Source organism: Crocuta crocuta, unplaced genomic scaffold (genome assembly GCF_008692635.1).
Source record: "Crocuta crocuta isolate KB4526 unplaced genomic scaffold, BGI_CrCroc_1.0 scaffold267, whole genome shotgun sequence".
Taxonomy (NCBI): domain Eukaryota; kingdom Metazoa; phylum Chordata; class Mammalia; order Carnivora; family Hyaenidae; genus Crocuta; species Crocuta crocuta.
The window spans coordinates 2,128,045-2,147,407 of NW_027531899.1; the positions used below are offsets into that span (position 1 = coordinate 2,128,045).

Genomic DNA, 19,363 nt, shown 5'->3' on the forward strand with positions numbered 1-19,363 from the left:
CTAGGGGGGAAGGGGCAGCCCGCCCTGCTCTGGGGGGGAGGGGGCGGCCCGCCCTGCTATGGGGGGTGGTGGTGGATGTTGGGGAGAGGCCTTCCCCTGTTCCTTTAGTGGCTGCACTGAGCTGGACCTAAATCCAAGGAAAGAAGGAGATGGAAGGCCAGGTGTCAACCAATGGATGTCAGTGCCTTGTCAGCCCAGCCAACAGCGACCAAGCATTTCCCTGCAACTCGCTGAAATCCTCACGTCACCTCTGGGATGGGTACTCCTGTCCTCTCCTTTTGAGGCTGGGGAAACTGAGGCACAGTGAGTTGAGGGCACTCAGAATCCACATTTGCCAGATACTCCGAGCCACCTCGAGATTCGCTAATGACGGAAGCAGCGCTCGATGTGCCTGGATCACGGTAGCAGCAGCTCCCGGTGACCTGGTGGCCCCCCCGCCCCGGGGCCGGTGTGTCTCTGCATTCTTTCCTCATGGCGGCCGTGAGAGATGGGTCTACCATTGCCTCACCCCGCGGTGGGGGCACCGATGCCGACAGGTTCTGGCACAGGTGCTGGTGGAGGGGGACGTGAACGGAGGCGGTCTGACTCAGCCACTCCTCCTGACGGCAGCTGTGGTGACAGCAGGGGCAAAGCGCACCGAGGGCTCTCTCGCTCCTGGTTCCCGGGCTGCCTCCACACACCGTACTTCACCTCATCCACTTGGGGGCCCTATGTGAGGACGCTTGGGGCCTGGGTCCTCAGGTGTGACCACAGAAAGTGTTCGCTAGGGCCTGCCTCCTCCTTACTGGGCCCAGAGTCGGTGGGGACAGGGGCCGCTGGGGCCCAACCTGTGTCTGTCACAACAGCCCCGCCTGGTGTCGCTGACTGCTGCGACACTCTGGAAGAGCAGCGGCCTGTTCTTGGCTGTGCCTACTCTGTGAGGGAGGTTTCTCAGGGTGGCCCTGCGGCCACCAGCCCACGGGGCACCGCCGGCCCTTCGGCTGGGCTGAGATCAGCCCGCTGGGGAGGAGATGCCCAGGATGGCTGAGGGCTGCTGGCCTCGCCCGCTGCCTGCCAGTAGAGAAGCCTGTCGGCCCAGCCACACCCTCACCTGCTAAGCCCGGTGCTGCTCGAGCGTGGTGGGGTGCGGGGGGGCTCGTGTGGATTAATTCACTAAATCCTCACAACCCTGGAACTAGGGACAACCGTCGCCCCAGTTTAGAGAGAAGGAAACGGAGGGGTGAAGGTGGGGGTTGGCAGCCGACGGAGTCCCATCCTGACCCCCACGCTGCTGTGATGGCAGCAGAATTAATGAGTCCTGGACAAAGTGGTCAAAACGGGGGTGTGTGGCCATCTCCCGAGGCAGAACTGCTGGGCTATTCCCCCAGCCCCCACCCCAGTGCTGACCAGGGCCTGCAGCAGAAGGGCCGAGCAGGAGAGACAGCACAGATTCTCTGTCCTTCACTGGCTTCCTCCGTCATTTGGTCAACTAGAGCACGTGCCCAAAGACAGAGGACACTACCCCCTCTGAGAAACTAGTCCTCAAGGAGGTGGGAGTCGCTGCCGACTCCCGCTGCCTGGACCGGAGTCCTCCTCGGGTCTTTTATATGACAAGATGCTCTGATGGTCAGTTACCTGCCAGGTATGAGTCCCGGCTCTGCTACTTCTAGCTGGGTGACCTGACTATGTGCTTCTAATGGCACCTCAGTTTCCTCATCTGGAAATGGGGGTTAAGAACAGGGATCCTTCTTGTGAGGTTGCCGGAAAATCAATGGGGCCGGGTCTGTGCAGCCCGAGCCCAGCAGCCTGGCTGAAAGGGAGCACCCCTGTGTTGGACGAGGCCATTTGTGTTTCTCCGTGGGACGTGTGAGAGGTCCTCGACCAGAATTAATGAAAAGGGAAGGAGAGAAAGTAGACAGATTTGGTAATTACTCCTGGTGGGGGTGGGTGATGAGCTCATAACACGTGGTGACCTTGTAGGGACAAATTACAGAACCAACAAGCCTAACATTTGCAGTGATTAACCTTAACTAACCGAGTGAAATCTGGGCAAGTGACGTAACCACTCTGTACCTCAATTTTTCTTATCTGGAAAATGGGATGCAGAGTACTTGCACAGTGAGGATTAAATGAGCTAACATAGGGGAAGGGCTTATGACAGTCATTGGTAAAGTAGGTATTAACGTACGTAGGTAAATAAGTTATGCAAATGAGTTCCTGTGCCTTGGGATTAAATTTCAGTGACAGCTTTACATGCAGGGGGAAAAAAAAGGTATGTTTAACTTCAAATAATTTAGCTTGAAGACAGTGTTTTCTGGAAAATTAGGTTAGGTGACTCAGAAGTATCTGTAACAATGATAAAGACACTATCTCCAAAATGTGCAGAGACAGTCTGAATAAAACAACTTTATGAAATGGGAGTGTGTGGACAAAAGCAATCATTCTAAATTAACATATTGTCTTCTGCATGTGATTTAGAAAACGTATCCAGCTGGCTCAGTCCATGAAGCGTGGATTCTCGATCTCAGGGTTGTAAGTTTAAGCCCCGTGGTGGGTGCAGATTACTTAAAAATAAAATTAAAAAAAAAAAAAATGTATCTATAGGGACGCCTGGGTGGCTCAGTCGGTTAAGCGTCCGACTTCGGCTTGGGTCATAATCTTGCAGTTCGTGGGTTTGAGCCCCGCATCGGGGTCTGTGCTGACAGCTCAGAGCCTGGAGTCTGCTTCAGATTCTGTCTCCCTCTCTCTCTGACCCTCCTCTGCTCATGCTGTCTCTCTCTCAGAAATAAATTAAAAAAAAAAACACAATAAAAAAATAAGTATCTATAACTAAATTATTGAATACTATAAGCCATGAAACTATTTTATGTGTGTCCCCAATTATTTTATATGTTTATATATATATATTTTATATACTTAGTTTACATACATTTATACAAACATACGTATCTATAAAAAGCCCTGTTTGAATCTTATCATGGGGAAAAGTGGGGTTTTCTTTGTTTGGGGTTATTATATATCCAGACATATTATGTCTGTGTACTGTGTACTGGGCCCTGGGTGGGGCTCACGGTACCTCTGCTCTCCTGGAATTCTCAGTCCACCCTTAGGGACAGAGAGGAGGCCAGCCACCGGGAAATGACGGTCTGATGTACCCAGGGCCAGGTGCCATGGAAGGGAAGAAGGGTGCGGTCAGTGGAAGGGATGAGCCTGTGTGCGCTTGAATGAACTTCCCTGAGGATGGCGTGTCTGGGTTAAGACCTGAAGGGTGGTGTTATGGGTCCCTTCCCAAAAGATGCTGAAGTACGAACCCCAAGTATCTCAGAGTGTGACCTTATTTGCAAATAGGGTCTGAGACAATTAGGATGGACTCTAGTCCAGTAACTGGTGTCCTTATAAAAGGGGGATGTGCCAACACAGAGACACGCCCACAGGGAGGAGGCCGTGTGAAGATGAAGGCAGACATCGGGGAGATGCAGCTACAGGTCAAGGAATCCCACACGTGGCCTGCAAATCTGCAGCAGCGGGAGGCCGGCTGGAACAGGCTCCCCTTCACAGCCCTCAAAAGGAACCGACGTGGCCAATGCCTTGACCTCGGACATCTGGCCTCGGAGCCGTGAGACAGTACATCTCCGGGGCCGAGCCCCTTGGTGTGCAGCGCGTCACTGGCACAGCCCTGGCAGGCATGCACGTGGGGAAGGACGGCCACAGTGGCCACCGTGGCTGGGGCGAGAGCACCAGGGGTTAGCAGGGCCTGACCCCCTGGCCACCCTGCACAGGGGGGGTCTCGTAGTATCTCATGGGGTTGCAGTGAGAATGGAACGAGATGCATGGCTCACTCGTTCACTGAAGGAGCCCCTGGAATGCCAGGCGGCCAGGACGCAGCACCTGCTCTCCAGGAGGACAGAGCAAAGCGACTGAGTGATGGCAGAAGCCACGTATAACTGGGAAGGCCCGTCTGATGAGGTGGCATCGGAATGAGCTCCTTGGATACGGCCCTGAGACGTGGGGGAAGGGCACTCCGGGCACTAGAGAACCCCCGGGAAGGCCCTGAGGTAGGCCTGGCCTTGGCAAGCATGAGGTGCAGCAGAGGTCAGTGAAGTGGAGAAGGGAGGGGGACGGCGGGAGGAGGGAGGGCAGAGGGGGGAGGAGGCCAATGGCCCAGGGTCTGCGCAGGAGTCTGGGCAGAGCACATGCCGCAGTAGTGCCTGGTGCTCGTGTGCTTGCTCAACGGAGCCCTCGTCATCCATCCCGGGGGTGGGGGCGGGTGGAGGGTCAGAGCCTAGCTTTCTGAGTGCCCCTGGCTGTGAGTGTGAACTGGATTTTCACAGTAAGCTCCCCAGGCTCTCCTGTGGACATCTGCAGGGTCACATTCTGTCTTCCTGACACCTCTCTCCTTGAGAGCTCTGTGTCCTCCACACATTCAAATGGCCCACCCAGGTCACGAAAGACATTACCTTCCACCCAGTGGAAGAGGAGCCTTGGACCAGCTCCTTCCCTTACCAGCTGGGTGACTAGGGGCCTCAGATGCCTTATCTGGAAAATGGGGTGAATAGCAGGCCAGCCTCACGGAGCTGTTGTGAGGATTCAGGGAATTAATTCACGTACAGGAGCTTAGAACTGAGACAGGCATGCAGTAAATGTGAGCTGCCATATTCTCCAAACTTAAAACAGAATTCCTTCCCGAATGCATATTCCTCTCCTCTCTTCTGCTTTACAGCAAAATGCCTCAGCTGAGCTGAGCACACAGTTTCCTCCAATTCCACCTACCTTTCTCTCCTGCACCCTGGCGGGACCTCCATGAGGCTCACGGCCCGTCACGCCTAGGCTCCTCACCCAGGCCCCTCCCCATGCTCCCTGGACGCCGAGGACTCCCTGGCCCCGTCCTTCACCTCCCCCTCCCCTCTACCCACACTCCAGGCCTTGGGGTGTGCCTCCAGCCTCGTGCCCCTGTGCTGACAACCCCCAAATTTCCCTCTCCAGCCTGACTTCTCCCTTCAGCTCCAGACTCCTTATGTGGCCGCCTCCCGACACCTTCTGTGCTTCCTGAACGTAACCCACCCGGGACGGAGCTCTCCCCCGACCAAGCCTGCTCCTCAACTCAGCCCCCATCTCAGCTCAAGGCAAGCCTGCCCTTCCGGTTACAGGACCTAGAGTCTTCTTCAACCTCGCCCTTCCTCTCAGCCGGCACCCAGTTTGTCAGGCAACGCTGCCACTCCCCCTTCAGTGCATCCATCCAGAAGCCACCCCCTCTCCCTCCATCCTGCTCAGCCTCCCCCAGACCCTGCTCCTGCACAGCAGCTCCTTGAAGGCCATGCCCCTCGGGCGGCCAAGGGACCGTATGAACACCCAAGTAAGGGATCTCTGTCCACAGAGGTGGCGGGGGACTGGGACAGCATCCTGCCGAATGAGCAAGTGAAGCGTCCCCCTCTTTCCCGCCCAGAGGCGCCTGGCTGGGCTCTTGCAGCACCTTGCTGGGCGTCCAGACACTTACTTCTTTGGGTCAGTGAAGGGGAGTGGCCGCGGCGGGGGCTCGTCTGCCCTCTTCCACCCCGTGGGGTGCTTATTGCGAACGGGCTGCTTGGAGAAGAAGGACTTGGGGACGGAGGCGGAGAGCTGGAAGGGGCTGGGCTGGGCCACCTGGGAGGGCCGAGGGGTCTCTGCGTTGGTGGTTTTGTAAACCTGCGCAGGGTAGCCGGCCCTCGAGCTCATGTCACTGCAAAGTAAAAACAGGAGAAATAAACAATCAAATCCGTTCCCCATTTTGCAGAACTGATATGTTTAAATTTACTCTTGGGAAACAAGAAAAGTTTCTTCACGCAAGAGACACAACAAGTACACTGCTGCTGTGGAAAGTTCCCGTAGAGAAGTCTATACGGGAGGCCAAGCTGCCTAGGGGGCGCCCCCTCAATCCCACCCCAGGAGTGCCCTTCTGGCACATTTGGTACCTCTGGAAATCCAAAAAAGTCACCCCCTGTGGGTGGATGTGCCCCGAGATTCCCTGTCTCGTGGGCATGACTTACTCAGCTAGGTCCCGCCTGCCTGTCTCTAGGGGTAACCAAGTTACAGTTTGCTGGCTCTCTCTTGGTCACTCGTGCTTTCTCCCTCTCTCTCTCTCTTTCTCTCTCTTCCTTTTCTTATGCATTACAAATATACATGTGAATACAATCAGAGAGGTATAAGCTTTTTTAAGGGGGGAGTGTGAAGAATTTTTTGGGGGGTGTGTGGAGAATTGTATTTTAACTGGAATGATGTTAATAAATTGTTCTGTAACTTTTGTTTTTGTTTTGTTTTTACTTAAAATATAGCTTGCCAAGTAGCCTCTTCATTCAAATATTTTTTGAGCACCTGCTATACATCAGACACCATTCCTGCTGATCTAACCTAGCCCCACACCCCCCACACCCAGTATCCCATGCTGGATTCCCATGGAAATAACACTACAATGAATCTCATGCTGCTGACCAGAACCCAACTGTTGGAGACCCACCTATTTATTCCACTGAACTGAGACAAAGTGGCTTTTAGAACCTAAATTTAAAAACATAATTTAAATATGTTTATTTATTTTTGAGAGAGAGACAGAGCACAAGCAGGGGAGGGGCAGAGAGAGAGGGAGACACAGAATCTGAAGCAGGCTCCAGGCTCTGAGCTGTCAGCACAGAGCCCAACACAGGGATCAAACTCACAAACCATGAGATTATGACCTGAGCTGAAGTCGGACGCTTAACCGACTGAGCCACCCAGGAGCTCCTTAAATTTTTTTAAATGTTAATTTATTTTTGAGAGAGATGGGGGAGGGGTGAGAATATGAGCGGGATAGGGGCCGAGAGAGAGATGGAGACACAGAATCTGAAGCAGGCTCTAGGAGTCAGCAGAGCCCAATGCAGGGCTCGAACTCATGAACTATGAGATCATGACCTGAGCCGAAGTCAGACGCTTAACTGACTGAGCCACCTAGGTACCGCTAAAACTTTTAAATTGAGGCTCCTGGGTAGTTTAGTGGATTAAACGTCTGACTCTTGGTTTTAGCTCAGCTCAGGTCATGATCTCACTGTTTGGGAGATAGAGCCCTGTGTGGGGCTCTGTGCTGACAGTGCAGGGCCTGCTGGGGATTCTCTCTCTCTGCCTCTCTCAATAAATAAACAAACATACAAATAATAAAACTTAAATAAAATTCCAATTCCATTTCAAGTAAGAGGGATTTAGTGAGAAAAGTAATGCCTTTGGTATCTAAGTCAGTAAATCCTTTTTAAAGGTCAATTTAGTAATATGAAGGGGTGGGACTTTTGCCATGACTGAATGACGAGACTGGCAAATATTCTCCCCTCAAAAAGCACAAAATTGATGAAAACAACCATTTCAGCACTCTGATAATTAACCAAGGCCATACGGCAATCCAAGAATCATCTATGCTTGAAAAACTGCTGCACTTCAGATAAGAAAAGAGGGACTCTGTGGCATTTTAGCCTGGGGCCCCTCCCATCCTCCTGCCTAGTTGAATGAGTAGACATTCTGCTATACCAAAATCTTCAAAACAGCATCAAGCAGACCAACATGTGTGAAATGAAAGTTTCAGAAGGAGAAGAGAGAAAAGGACTGAAGACCTGAAGAAACAGTGGATTAAAACGTCCCAAATTTGATGAAAAAACTTCATCTACACATCCAAGAAGCTCCACAAACCCTATGTGTGGTAAATACAAAGACATTCATCTTCAGAAAAACAGTTCAACATCAAATGGTGAGAGAAAGACCTTGAAAACGACAAGAGAAAAAGGATTCATCACATATAGGGAAGCGACAATATAACTATGGACTTCTTATTTGAAACAATGGTATGAAATGACATTTTCAAAGTGTGGAAAGAAAAAAACTGCCAACCAAGAATCCTATATCCAGCAAAACTACCCTTTACATACAAAGGCAAAATAACATTCTCAGGTAAAAAGACTGAGAAACTGATTGCCAGTGCAACTGCCTGATGAAATAAAAAAAGAAGTCCTCAGGCTGAAAGAAAAGACTCCAGGGTCGTCTGGCTGGCTCAGTTGGTGAACCGTGCTGTGCGACTCTCAATCTTGGGGTTGTAGTTTGAGCCCCAAGTTGGGTGGAAAGATTACATAAAAATCTTAAAAAAAAAAAAAGAAAAAAGAAAAAAAAACAGATAATGGCCCCAGATGGGGACCTGAATCCATATCCATAAGGAGAAATGAAGGTAGTCAATTTGTGGGTTAGAATAAGACTACAGAGGGACGCCTGGGTGGCTTAGTCAGGTAAGCTTTTGACTTCGGCTCAGGTCATGGTCTGTGGGTTTAAGTCCCGTGACAAGCTCTGTGCTGACAGCTCAGAGCCTGGAGCCTGCTTCGGATTCTGTGTTTCCCTCTCTCTCTGCCCCTCTCCTGCTTGCACTCTGTCTCTCTCTCTCAAAATAAGAAAAAAAAAAAAAACCATTAAAAAATGACTATAGATTTATGTTTTATTTCTTCTCTAACTTCCTTAAAGACATAAGACTACAAAAGGCAACAATAACAACACTATATTGTTGGGCTTATAACGTATATAGATGTAATAAAATGACAGCACAAGGGAGGGGAAAGGAATGTAGCTATACTGGAGAAAAGTTTCTATATTTTATTGGAATTAAGTTACTAAGTCTTTTTTTTTAAACAAAGTCTTTTTCTTTTTTAATCTTTGAGAGAGAGAGAGAGAAAGCAGGGTGGTGGGGGGAGAGAGAGGAGACAGAGAAACCCAACCAGACTCTGCACTGTCAATGCAGAGACCGATGCCAGGCTTCAACTCATGAACTGTGAGATCATGACCTGATCTGAAATCAAGAGTTGGACGCTTAATTGACTGTGCCACCCAGGCGCCCCAAGTTACTATATCTGAATTACACTGTTAAGATGCATGTTGTTAACAATTAGAAAAAAAATAGTTGTGGGGCGCCTGGGTGGCTTAGTCAGTTGAGTGTTTGACTTTGGCTCAGGTCATGATCTTGCTGTTCGTGAGTTCGAGCCCTGTGTCGGGCTCTGTGCTGACAGCTTGGAGCCTGGAGCCTGCTTCAGATTCTGTGTCTCCTCTTCTCTCTGCCCCTCCCATGTCATGCTCTGTCTCTCTGTCTCTCATTAATAAATAAAACTTTAAAAACTTTTTTTAAAAAAAGAAAAAAAAATAGCTGAAAAAAGCAGGAGGAATCCAAATGGTGCACTAACATACATCCATTTAACACAAAAGGTGGCAGTAAGGAAGAACAGAGCAAGACAGTAAACATCTAGAAAACGGCAAAATGGGGAATGTAAATGCAATCATTACCAATGATTTCTCTAAATGTGAATGTTTCAATGGCCAAATCAAAAGGTAGAGATTGTCAGACTGGATTAAAAAAACCAAGCTCTCAGGAGTGCCTGGGTGGTTCAGTCAGTTACGAGTACGACTTCAGCTCACTTCATCATCTCATAGTTCGTGAGTTCGAGCCCTGCATCAGGCTCTGTGCTGACAGATCAGAGCCTGGAACCTGCTTCAGATTCTGTGTCCCTCTCTCTCTCTGCCCCTCCTCCACTTGTGCGTGCTCACTCTAAAAAGTATATAAACGTTAAAAATTTTTTTCTTTTAAAGAAAGCAAGTTCTGACTAGATATGCTTTCTACGATTTAGCAACATCTATTCATGTGGCCACGGCTGCGAATTGGTGGGGGGAGGGTCTAGGGAGCCAGGGAGTGCATAACACCAGGAAGGGGAGGCAGGGTGATCAGGAGGCCCCCCCCCCCACCTCGGGGAGGCTATGGCACCAGAGCTGAGAAGTGAGGGATGAGTCGCGGTGGTTTAACATCTGACCTCTCAGAAATCTGTGTGACAGAAAAGCCTGCCCAAGTACTTGTAGGCACATACAAGGATGTTCACTGCAGTGCTGTGTGTAATCAAGAAAGTCAGAGGCGCCGCTCTATGGGAGGGGTGTTTGACTCCTGATCTCGGGGCTGTGTGCGGAGATTATAGCGTGGGGCTGGGTGTAGAGATTACTTAAGACAACAAAAACTTAAAAAAAAAAAGTAAGTCAGACCTGGCCTGCATGCCTTTTAACAGGGGATTAACAGATGTTCCAAGTACGCCCGTAAGATCAACACCTATGCAGCCAATTCAAAGAGGGAGGAAGGTTTCTTTATGGACGAGGACAGATGTCTGAGTAGAAACAAGGCACGGTCTTCTTTTTTTTCACATACACAGTTATACTGTATGATTATTGAGCTTTATTGTTTTGTCTTTTTGACAAAAAGGAACCGTATAGTTTTTTCCCCAACTGTGGGCCATTAAATCATGAGTGGCTCTGGATCATTATTAAGGGGGAAAAAGCCCCCAAATCAAACAGACTGGAATAAAAAACATCAGTAAGGGTGAGTGTTTTGTGAAGCTTCCTTCTGGACATTGGTGGGGGGTTGTAATGTCAAATGCTTTTCCTGTTTTGGGTAATAGTCAAAAATGTTTGAAAGAGGGGTGCCTGAGTGGCTCCATCAGTTGAGCATCCGACTTCGGCTCAGGTCATGATCTTGCAGTTCGTCTAACCTTGCAGTTAGCCCCGAGTGGGGCTCTGTGCTGACAGCTCAGAGCCTGGAGCCTGCTTTGGATTCTGTGTCTCCCTCTCTCTCTCAAAAAATAAACATACATTAAAAATTTCTTTAAAAAAATGTTTGAAAGAGCTGGGCTGGTGCAGGTTTGGAGAAAAATCTCAGGGAGGAGCATATGCTAACTGATTATCTCTGGAAGTAGTAATGTGTTCAGGATAAAAGTCAAATGAAACCGTATAAATGGCACAGGGCAAAACGGAGGTGCCACCTGCCACCTCGGTCTCCCTGCTCTCTGGGCAACCAAGCCCCATCCTTTCTTCTTTGACAGGGACTGTGCGCACACAAGCACACGTGTGTGAGAAGGAGTGTGTATCCTTCCCACTTTGTAAGGTAAACGGCAGCAGATCAAAAGCTTGCTGTGCACCCTGCTTTCACCTTAACCGTATATCCGGTAGATCTCTCCATGTCGCCCACACAAGCCCCCCTCTTCAATGGCCGCGGGGGTCCACTCTATGAATAGATCACCCGTTCCTTTAACCCTAACTTCTACTTTCTACAGTACATTTCTCTACCTTGCCATCGGGCACGTTCATTCAGCTTTTGTGAGCTGAAAACTCAAGAGATGATTATACCTGGAAGGGAAAAAGGTGAACACCCTTCTGTCTGCCAGCCAGCTCCATCCAAGGCTCCTTCGAGATGAGCCTGCCCGGCTTCGGGCCCTGCAGCAGACACCAGACACCGTGGGTGTCAGCCTAATCCCCTCTCAACCTGTAAACAGGGCCTGGCTTTACTCCTCCCTTGCCTGAGGAAGGTGACTCTGGCCCAGGGGGCAAGTCCTGACTGGGTGAGGCCACTTGTCTGGGATGGGTATGGATGTGAGATGTCGGGAGAGCGTATATGGCCTGGGTGACTTCGGGGAAAGATTTCTTTGCTAAAAGAACCAACAAAAAACACTTGCAGAAAACATCACCTTCTCTCCCACTGGACACTGACTACCTGGTTGAAGGACAGCCACTTTGAGACTGAGGGGAGCCAGCCTGGAGGCCGACAGAGGCAGAACAAAAAGAAGAGAAAGACCATAAATCACCCACTTCTGGGGCCACCTCCCCCAACTTGGCATTCTGTGTTCTGTGAGATAACACAGAACCTTCAGCCGAGCTGGAATTTTCTGTTACTTGTAGCCAAAGGCGTTCCCATGACTGTCTCTGTCTTCAGCTTTGTGGGGCCTCAACACAGAACTATTTCCCCGAGCGTGCTGTGTGTGTTTTGGCCCAGCCCTGAGGTGGGGCCGTGAGCCCTGGTGCCCTGTACACGGGGTGGGAGTTCTTACCCCACCCACCACTCAGCAGAGTGAACACGGCTCTTTCTGAAGCACCAGCACGGACAGGTGTCCCTGCTGGGCCTCAGCTGTGACTTGAAAAACAGAGGCACCATGTGGTGGGTGAGAACATGGGCTGTGCTGCCCACCTGACCGGGTTCCAATCCCAGCTCTGAGTGACATGCTGCAACCTTAGCTCGAGTCCTTCCCCCTCAGCAAGCCTCAGTTTCCTCCTCCGAGAAATGAGGCAATAACAGCACCACCACCAAGAGGTCCTCGGTGCAAAGCTAAGGTGCCCAGGGGCTAAAAGCTGGGACTTTGGGCTCAGCTGGCACTGGGGTGGGGGCATCCTGCTCGGCCTCCCCCCTTCCCCCCGGAGAGGTTATGCATTCATCTGTGTTATATCTTAGGGAAGAACTTAAGATTTTGTTGGAGGAAGAGGTTCTGCAGCTTTTACCAAAAAAGCTCAAAAGCCATGGCTGGATGGTCTTGATGGGTGGCCTAGGGTGGGCTGTGGCCCTGCCTTCAGGAGGAAGAGCGGCTGTGCCGAGCCTGTGGGCGTGGCCAGACCCTGCCCCAAGCTTCTTCATTTAGTCGTCCTGGCACCCCCCGCCCCCCCAGGCGGGAACTACCACCATCCCTGCGTTTCAAGTGGGGAAACTGGGGCCCAGGGAGATGAAATAACCTGCCCCCAAGTGATGCAGCTGGCAGGGGGTGGAGCCAGGGTGCAAACCCAGTCTGGCTCAAAGAGACCCCGGATTTTAACCCCAAGACTGTACTTTCAGCAACAACCGCAGTCACAACAGATACATAATATGTGCAAATGAAGCCTGGCAGTAGCTGGTATTGCTGGACCCTGCTACGCCTCTGGCCCTGTGCTAAGTACTTCCAATGCATGATGTCACTTTGTTTTGGCAGCCTTAGACCACAGATCCTATCATTACTCCCATTTTACAGATGAGAAAACTGAGCCTCAGGGAAACTAAGGAGCCTGATGGAGATCACAGTTGGGTCGGCTGTGGAGTTGTGATCCGGACATAGGCAGTCAGAGGCCAGAGCCCAGGAACTCCTCACTGCTTGGCCTTCACTGCTGGACCACTCTCGCCCTCTCTCCCTGGTGTGTGGCATGGCCTTGAGAGGTCAGTCAGTCCCTGCGTGTGGCTGGAGTTATCGTGCTCTGGTGTAGGAGTCACGAGTGGCCACGTTCCATTCGGTGGCCTGGGAGCCGAAGTGGCAGGTCTGCAGGGAGGATATGGGATCAGAGTGATGCAGAATCCCGCCAATGCTCATCCCCACGCCCTCCCATCGCTGCGGCAGCCTCCTCCTGCCCCTCTCACTGAACACCTCCAGAGAGGGCCTGTGAACACCGAGTGGGATCACAGCCCGCTTCTGTCCGGGCTTATCTGTGGCTCCACCTTACTCAGGGCAGAGTCAGAGCCCTCCCCTCTGCCCACAAGGCCCCACACCGCCTGGCCTGCCCCCTCTGCCCTCAGCTCCTCCCACTCACCACGCTCCAGCCAGAAACATCTTCACCTCAGGGCCTTTGCACTGCTCCCTCCTTTCCTTGAGAGGGCTTTGGCTCCTCTCCCAGGCGGACTGACTCTCCCAAGGGGGTCTCTGTCATGTGTGACCCCAGTGGGTACCGAGGCCCCCACATTACCTTTAAGGGCTGTGCCCCCAGAGGCGTATCCCAGAGCCCCGTGCCTCCTGCCTGGCTGTGTCAGCTCCACGTGGAGTGGAGAGCCTCTGAGCGCCCCTTCACAGCTCCGGAGCGGGTGCTGCCTCAGGAGAGGGTGGGGGACCGGGGGCCGCCTGCCTGGGATCACTCAGCCTACTGCGGTGCCCACAGCAGGTGCTGGCGCCTGGCAGCCGGGCTCCCATGACGAGCGTCTGGGGAGAGAGTCCGCGAAGTCGCTGAGATCACCGATGGGCACAAGCTGCTACAGGCTGCGGCGGCTTCCACGGCGGGGCCGGAGCACAGGGAGGGGATGGGTAGGCAGGCGTTTCCTGGCTGGGGCACATCCCCCTTGTGGCAGCCCTTGAATTTTGTGGGCAAACTCAATCCCTTCTACCTTTCAAACAGTCCAGGGTAATCTTTTTGAAACATAAGTCAGACTGCATTCACATGGCTCCCATGTCCCTCAGAGTCAAATCCCAGCAGCTGATCACGGTCAGAACCTCCCAGAACTGGGCTCCAGCCTTCTGTGCAACACTGACATCTCTCCCCCATGCCCTGTCTGCTCCTCCCTCCCTGGCCACTTGACTTTTTTAATGTTTTATTCACTTTTGAGAGAGAGAGAGAGAGAGAGAGAGAGGGAGAGAGCATACCAGCTGGGGAGGGGCAGAGAGAGAGGGGGACAGAGGATCTGAAGTGGCTCTGCACTGACAGCAGTGAGCCTGATGTGGGGCACGAACTCATGAACCATGAGATCATGACCCGAGCCGAAGTCAGACATTCAATCAACTGAGCCGCCCAGGCACCCACTTGACGGCTTCTTAAACACTGCAAGTGAGTTCACCTTCAGGGTTGTGACATCTGCTGTTTCTTCTGCCTGGGTCAATCCCTTACTTCCTACAAAATAACAACCTCGTGAGAGGCTGTCCTGCTGGGTTTTTCTTCCCAGACCCTATCATCACCTGGCACATCAGTATCATGTGCTTGCTCAGCTGTCGGTCTGGCTTGCTCTCTCTCCAGAACGTCGGCTCCACAGGAGAGCAACTGGACTGTGCTCCCTGCGGCATCGCCGTGCTTGCAGCAGGCCCTGGCACATGGCGGGTGCTCGAGCGTGCAGTGAGCCTAAGAATCACATGCCTCTTGGGCTGGCCCGGCCCACTATCCTTCTAAGAAGTTCACCACCGCCTGTCTGCAGCAGCCTCGACTCTTAGCTCACTGGCACTGTCCTGGACTTGCGTCTCCCTCCCTCCTGGTGTCTCAGCAGTGCCACTTGCTGACACAGTCGTAGTTGCTCTGTCCTCTGGCCCGGGCCGCTTCCTTCTCACTCGTATCTCTGCCCCAGCCCTGCCCCTGAGGCTCTGCCTCTGGTCTCATCTCCAGTGCCATCTTTCAAAACATAAAGCTGCTTGTACTACCCTTTCTGCTGAAACCTTTCCTCGCTGCCCACAGTTCTTACGACCGAATCCAAACTCTGTAACGTGGCTGACAGGGCCCCGTGTGGTCTGGCTCCTGCTGACTTCCCAAAAAACCTCCCATCAGCTGGCCTTGAGCCAAGCTGCCTGTGTTCTACCCTTGAGCCAAGCGGCCTGTGTTTGGTGACCTAACAGCATCTACCTTCCTCTCCACCTCAGGGCCTTTGCACATGCTACTCCTGCCCATTCATAGAGATACCCTCTCTACATCCCATCTTTCCTTTCCCCCTTTCTCTCTTTGTTTTAAGAAAAACTGTACAGGGGGGCCTGGGTGGCTCAGTCAGTTGAGCATTCGATTCTCGGTTCCAGCTCAGGTCATGATCTCATGGTTTTGTGAGTTTGAGCCCATCATCGGGCTCCGTGCTGAAGGTGTAGAGCCTGCTTGGGATTCTCTGTCTCCCTTTCTCTCTCTGCCCTTTGCTCACTCATTCTATCTCTGTCTCTCTCAAAATAAATAAGTAAAAACTTAAAAAAAATTGCACAATAGCTCACACCAGCGAAGCGTACGAAGTATACACATGTAACTTAAGAAACAGTTACAAAGCAGACACCGTGTCCCTGCATCCTGGGTCAAGAATATACCATCAGCCCCTCAGAAACCACTCACCTGCTCCCTCTCCTTACTGCTCTTATCTTTGGCAGAAAGGACCCTTCCTCACGGAAACGGCCTTTGCCCCTTGGGCTAGATTAGATACTCCTTCGAGTCGTGCACCGTATCCCCTCTCAGTTCCCAGCGGGTCTCCTCTGCCGGCTCTCCCCTAGCACAGTTCATCCATTACTTTTATAATGATCTACCTGCCCGCTCCCTGGTGTGTGGAGGAGTGTGTCCAGTGCCAGGACAGTGGGGGTGGGAGGTGGGGGTGGGGTGGGCATGCCCGCAGCGCCCAGCAGAGGGCCGGGCACACAGTGAGCACTCGCCGAGCTCCACTACAAGGTGGGTGCAAACAGAGACCTGACGGCTGTGCAGCACGCGTGCTGGTCTCAAGCAGCGAGGCCGGGCGGCAGGCTGTCAGCCCAGCTCAGCCCAAGGGAACAGGTTAACGAGGGCAGATGCAGAAGGCCCGTGGGCGGCCTGGGGCTGGGGGCAGCGTGGCTGGCGGCAGGTGGAGGCACGTGTGGGCCTCTTGGGCTCAGGTGCTCAGCGACCATCTGGGAGCTTGGTTTCCCTGCCAAGATGGGAAGGCTGGGGGAGGGCAGTGGAGCGAGGACCACACATGGACGGGCACATCTTCTCTATCTGGGACACCCTGCCCTCCTAGTCCGCTGGCCAGTGTCGGCTCTTTGTTCTAGGAAAAGCCCCTCGCACAAGGTGGGGTGGCCCTTCCTCTGGGCTCCCGCATCCCAGGTGCTTCCCGTCACCTTGGCCCTGACCACTCTAGGCTGCCACCATCTGAGAACAGGTGTGTCTCCCCTGTTTTGACTTTGAGCCCCGAGAGGGCAGGCCTGGGGCTGTCTCAGTCACTTTGGTGTTCCCAGCACTGCCTGAAAGAGGCATGGCCCCGGAGAAAGATTCTGACTTAGTTGGTTTGAGGCAGGCCTCACCTCTCTTTATAACAATCCCCTGTGATTTTAATGACAGGCTCAAGGTCTACTGCCTGGTATGGTTCTAAGGGCCCTACAAACATTAGGTCATTTAATCTTTACCATATCCTTATGAGATAGGTATGTGATTTATCCCCCATTTTACAGATGAAGAAACTGAGGTACGGAGAAGTTCAGTCATTTGCCCAAGGCCACACAGCTAAGGAAAGGCAGAAGGAGGGCTTGAGCCCCGGCGGAGGTCCACACTCTCATCTAAACATGCAGATGTTTCTTTAAACCAACTCATTCAGTTTTCCTTAACTTGTCCAAGACCGTATCTGTAAAAGCAGGGGATGGGTGGGTAACACCTTTCCTAATACTCATTAAAGCAAGCATATATCTGTTAAAAAACAACATTTTCCTCCTGTACCACCCAAATCACCTCGAGCACCCCATTTTGGGAAATGCTGTTCCACGCCAGAGCCTGGTTGCCTAGGAGAAAACTTCAGGAAGCAGCTTAATGAGTAGATAAGAATGATTTGCAATTAGCATCAATTGTCTGTATGCAAATTAAAGCTCCCAACTGCTGGGCCCTCTTTTGTAGTGGGCTCCTCTCCCATTTTATTCCCTTCATTTCTGGGTTCAGCAAATCCTTCTCTCAGACACAGGGTAATTTTATACCCACCCCCTGCTTCAGCCACAGTCTTCTCCCCAGAGCTGCTGCCTTTAAGTCACAGATTTCAAAACCCGACAGTTACTCAGATTTACAAGCACAGGCCCATGCCCAGCACAGGGATTGGCAGAGCTGAGACCCAGGATCCCCTCGGCACCCAGCACTCTCCTGGTGCAGAGTCCCTCTCGGCGGGAGTGGGGGGCACACTTTGACAGGTGTCTCAGTGATGGCCTGATCGTCTATTTCCCTCAGCTGATAATGGGCTGAGGTGAGGAGCTGGGGGCCTTGTCTGAATGTGTTCATTATTTCTCCCTGGCTCCCACCCTAGTGTCTGTGACACATCAGGTCCCTAAGAAATATCTGTGAGTGAAATAAAAGGATGAATGAATGAATGAATGAATGAATGACAGAGCTGTTCCAAAGAGTCCCTGAGTTCCACTGATGAAGAACCACCTGTCTAGGGAGGTGGGCTGAGCCAGAGACTAAACTCACTGGGCCACACACCCTCTCCAGCCTCACCCTTCCAGGCTGCTGACCAGCGCAAGGGGAGGCACCCACATAATGTGGGCATCCTCAAACACGGTGGCTTCCAGACCGGTCAGCGAACCACTGCTAAGTCACGAGATGACTGAAGGAGGTATCGGGCGGTGTTCTCATTCTGAACAGACTAGACTACATCAAAGTGCTTCACACACGGTTAGGCTAAGTACTGTTTAGATCATCTTTGCTTCGCTCCTCCCCCCACCCATTTTTAAAAACACAGATATTTTTGCATAGACACAGACAGAAGTGCACTGTAGGTGTGGTCAGGGTCTGGAGTCACTGCCTGGGCGCGTGGGTCCTGTGTAGGTTTGAGGGCTGACAAAGGAATGTGGGAACCAAAGGAGATGAGGACTCCCTGCGGGGGTCCTGGGCTGGCCCCTGTTCAGGTGCGGTCAGGGAACGGAAGGAACACTGCGGCCTTTGGGGTCTGCACTGGGGACCACAGCAGTGACCCCTGCCTGGGGCCGCAGACCTCTGAGGGGCACACGCATTCGGCTGACCCCGGTGACCACAGAAGGGTTTTCAGAGAGCCATTTCATGGCTTTTGTAAGATTCCCAAAGTGTGTGGAGGCTAGGCCCCAGACTGGTGACTCATCAGTGCTGGGTCTTGCTCCCCGGCTCCTCTGCCTGCCTTTCCACCAGCCGTTCTTGCACGGTGGTCCCCGGACCAGCAGCATCACCATCTACCAGGAACTTAAAAAAATGCGTATTCACAGGCCGGTTCTGCCCTACTACATCAGAAACTCCGAGTGGGGTCCTGCAATCTGTGCTGAAGAGCCCTCCAGGGGACCGCGTGGGGGCCACTGCCCTTCACTGTGTCGGCTGGAAGGCTAAACCGTGACCTCTCAGACTTCCTGTGACATCGCTTGCCCAAAGGGCTCTGGGAAAGCTTTTGCTTTCTCCATAGACAGGGAGCTACGAGCAGCAATCTTCCTCTGTTCTTTGGGCCCATGCTCCCGAGGGGCACCACAGCCATCTGGACACGAGGGAGCCGAAGCCAGTATGATAAGAATGGTGGAACAGGAAGATACAGAATGACAGGCCTCGAGGCCCTCCCTGAGCTGCTGTCCTAGCCTGGCTCTGCCCTCTGTGGCGTTCTCATCAGGGGACTGTTAAACCTCCATTTGTTTATGCTACTGTGGGTCAGATTTCCTGTTACCTCCATGCGAATGCCCTCCTCACACATGCAGTCTGTGACCTCCAGAAAGCATAAAACCACTGGTCTCAGCAGAGAGAGAGAAGGAGAGAGACAGAGGGTCAGAGTGAACCAGAGGCAGATGAAACAGACAGCCAAGCGTTTCTTTCCCTCTACCCAGGGTACTTGAAGGCTGCATGATGACGGGCAGCAGTGGGTGGTCCATGAGCCTCCCAACTCTAAGCAAACCAGTGAGTGAGCACATCCGTGTGTAAGCAGCACGCGTGTAGGGAGGGGAGCCCCACCACTGGGACCCCGGGGGGAGCAGGCCTCCCCAAAGGACGGGGGTGAAGAGCAGTGCCTTACCTAGGCTGCCTGGGTGGGTCGCGGCTGCCCCCCGCCAGGCCCGTAGGCGTGCTGGAGCCTGAGGAGTACAATTTTGGTCGGTAGCCCTTGGTCTGGCCGGCAACGGCAGGGGCCGGCGCGCCCTCC

General features: G+C 52.5%; 1 protein-coding gene across 1 annotated transcript in view; it reads right to left on the reverse strand.

Annotated features, from left to right (window-relative positions):
- SIPA1L3 (signal induced proliferation associated 1 like 3) overlaps positions 1-19,363 on the reverse strand; it is a 249,360-nt gene that overhangs the window by 15,847 nt on the left and 214,150 nt on the right. The window contains exons 17-18 of the mRNA XM_077773636.1: positions 19,238-19,363; positions 5,474-5,695 (exon numbers count right to left, since the gene is read on the reverse strand). Of these exons, the coding sequence (XP_077629762.1) occupies positions 5,474-5,695; positions 19,238-19,363 (348 nt within the window). The remainder of the gene's footprint in view (positions 1-5,473; positions 5,696-19,237) is intronic.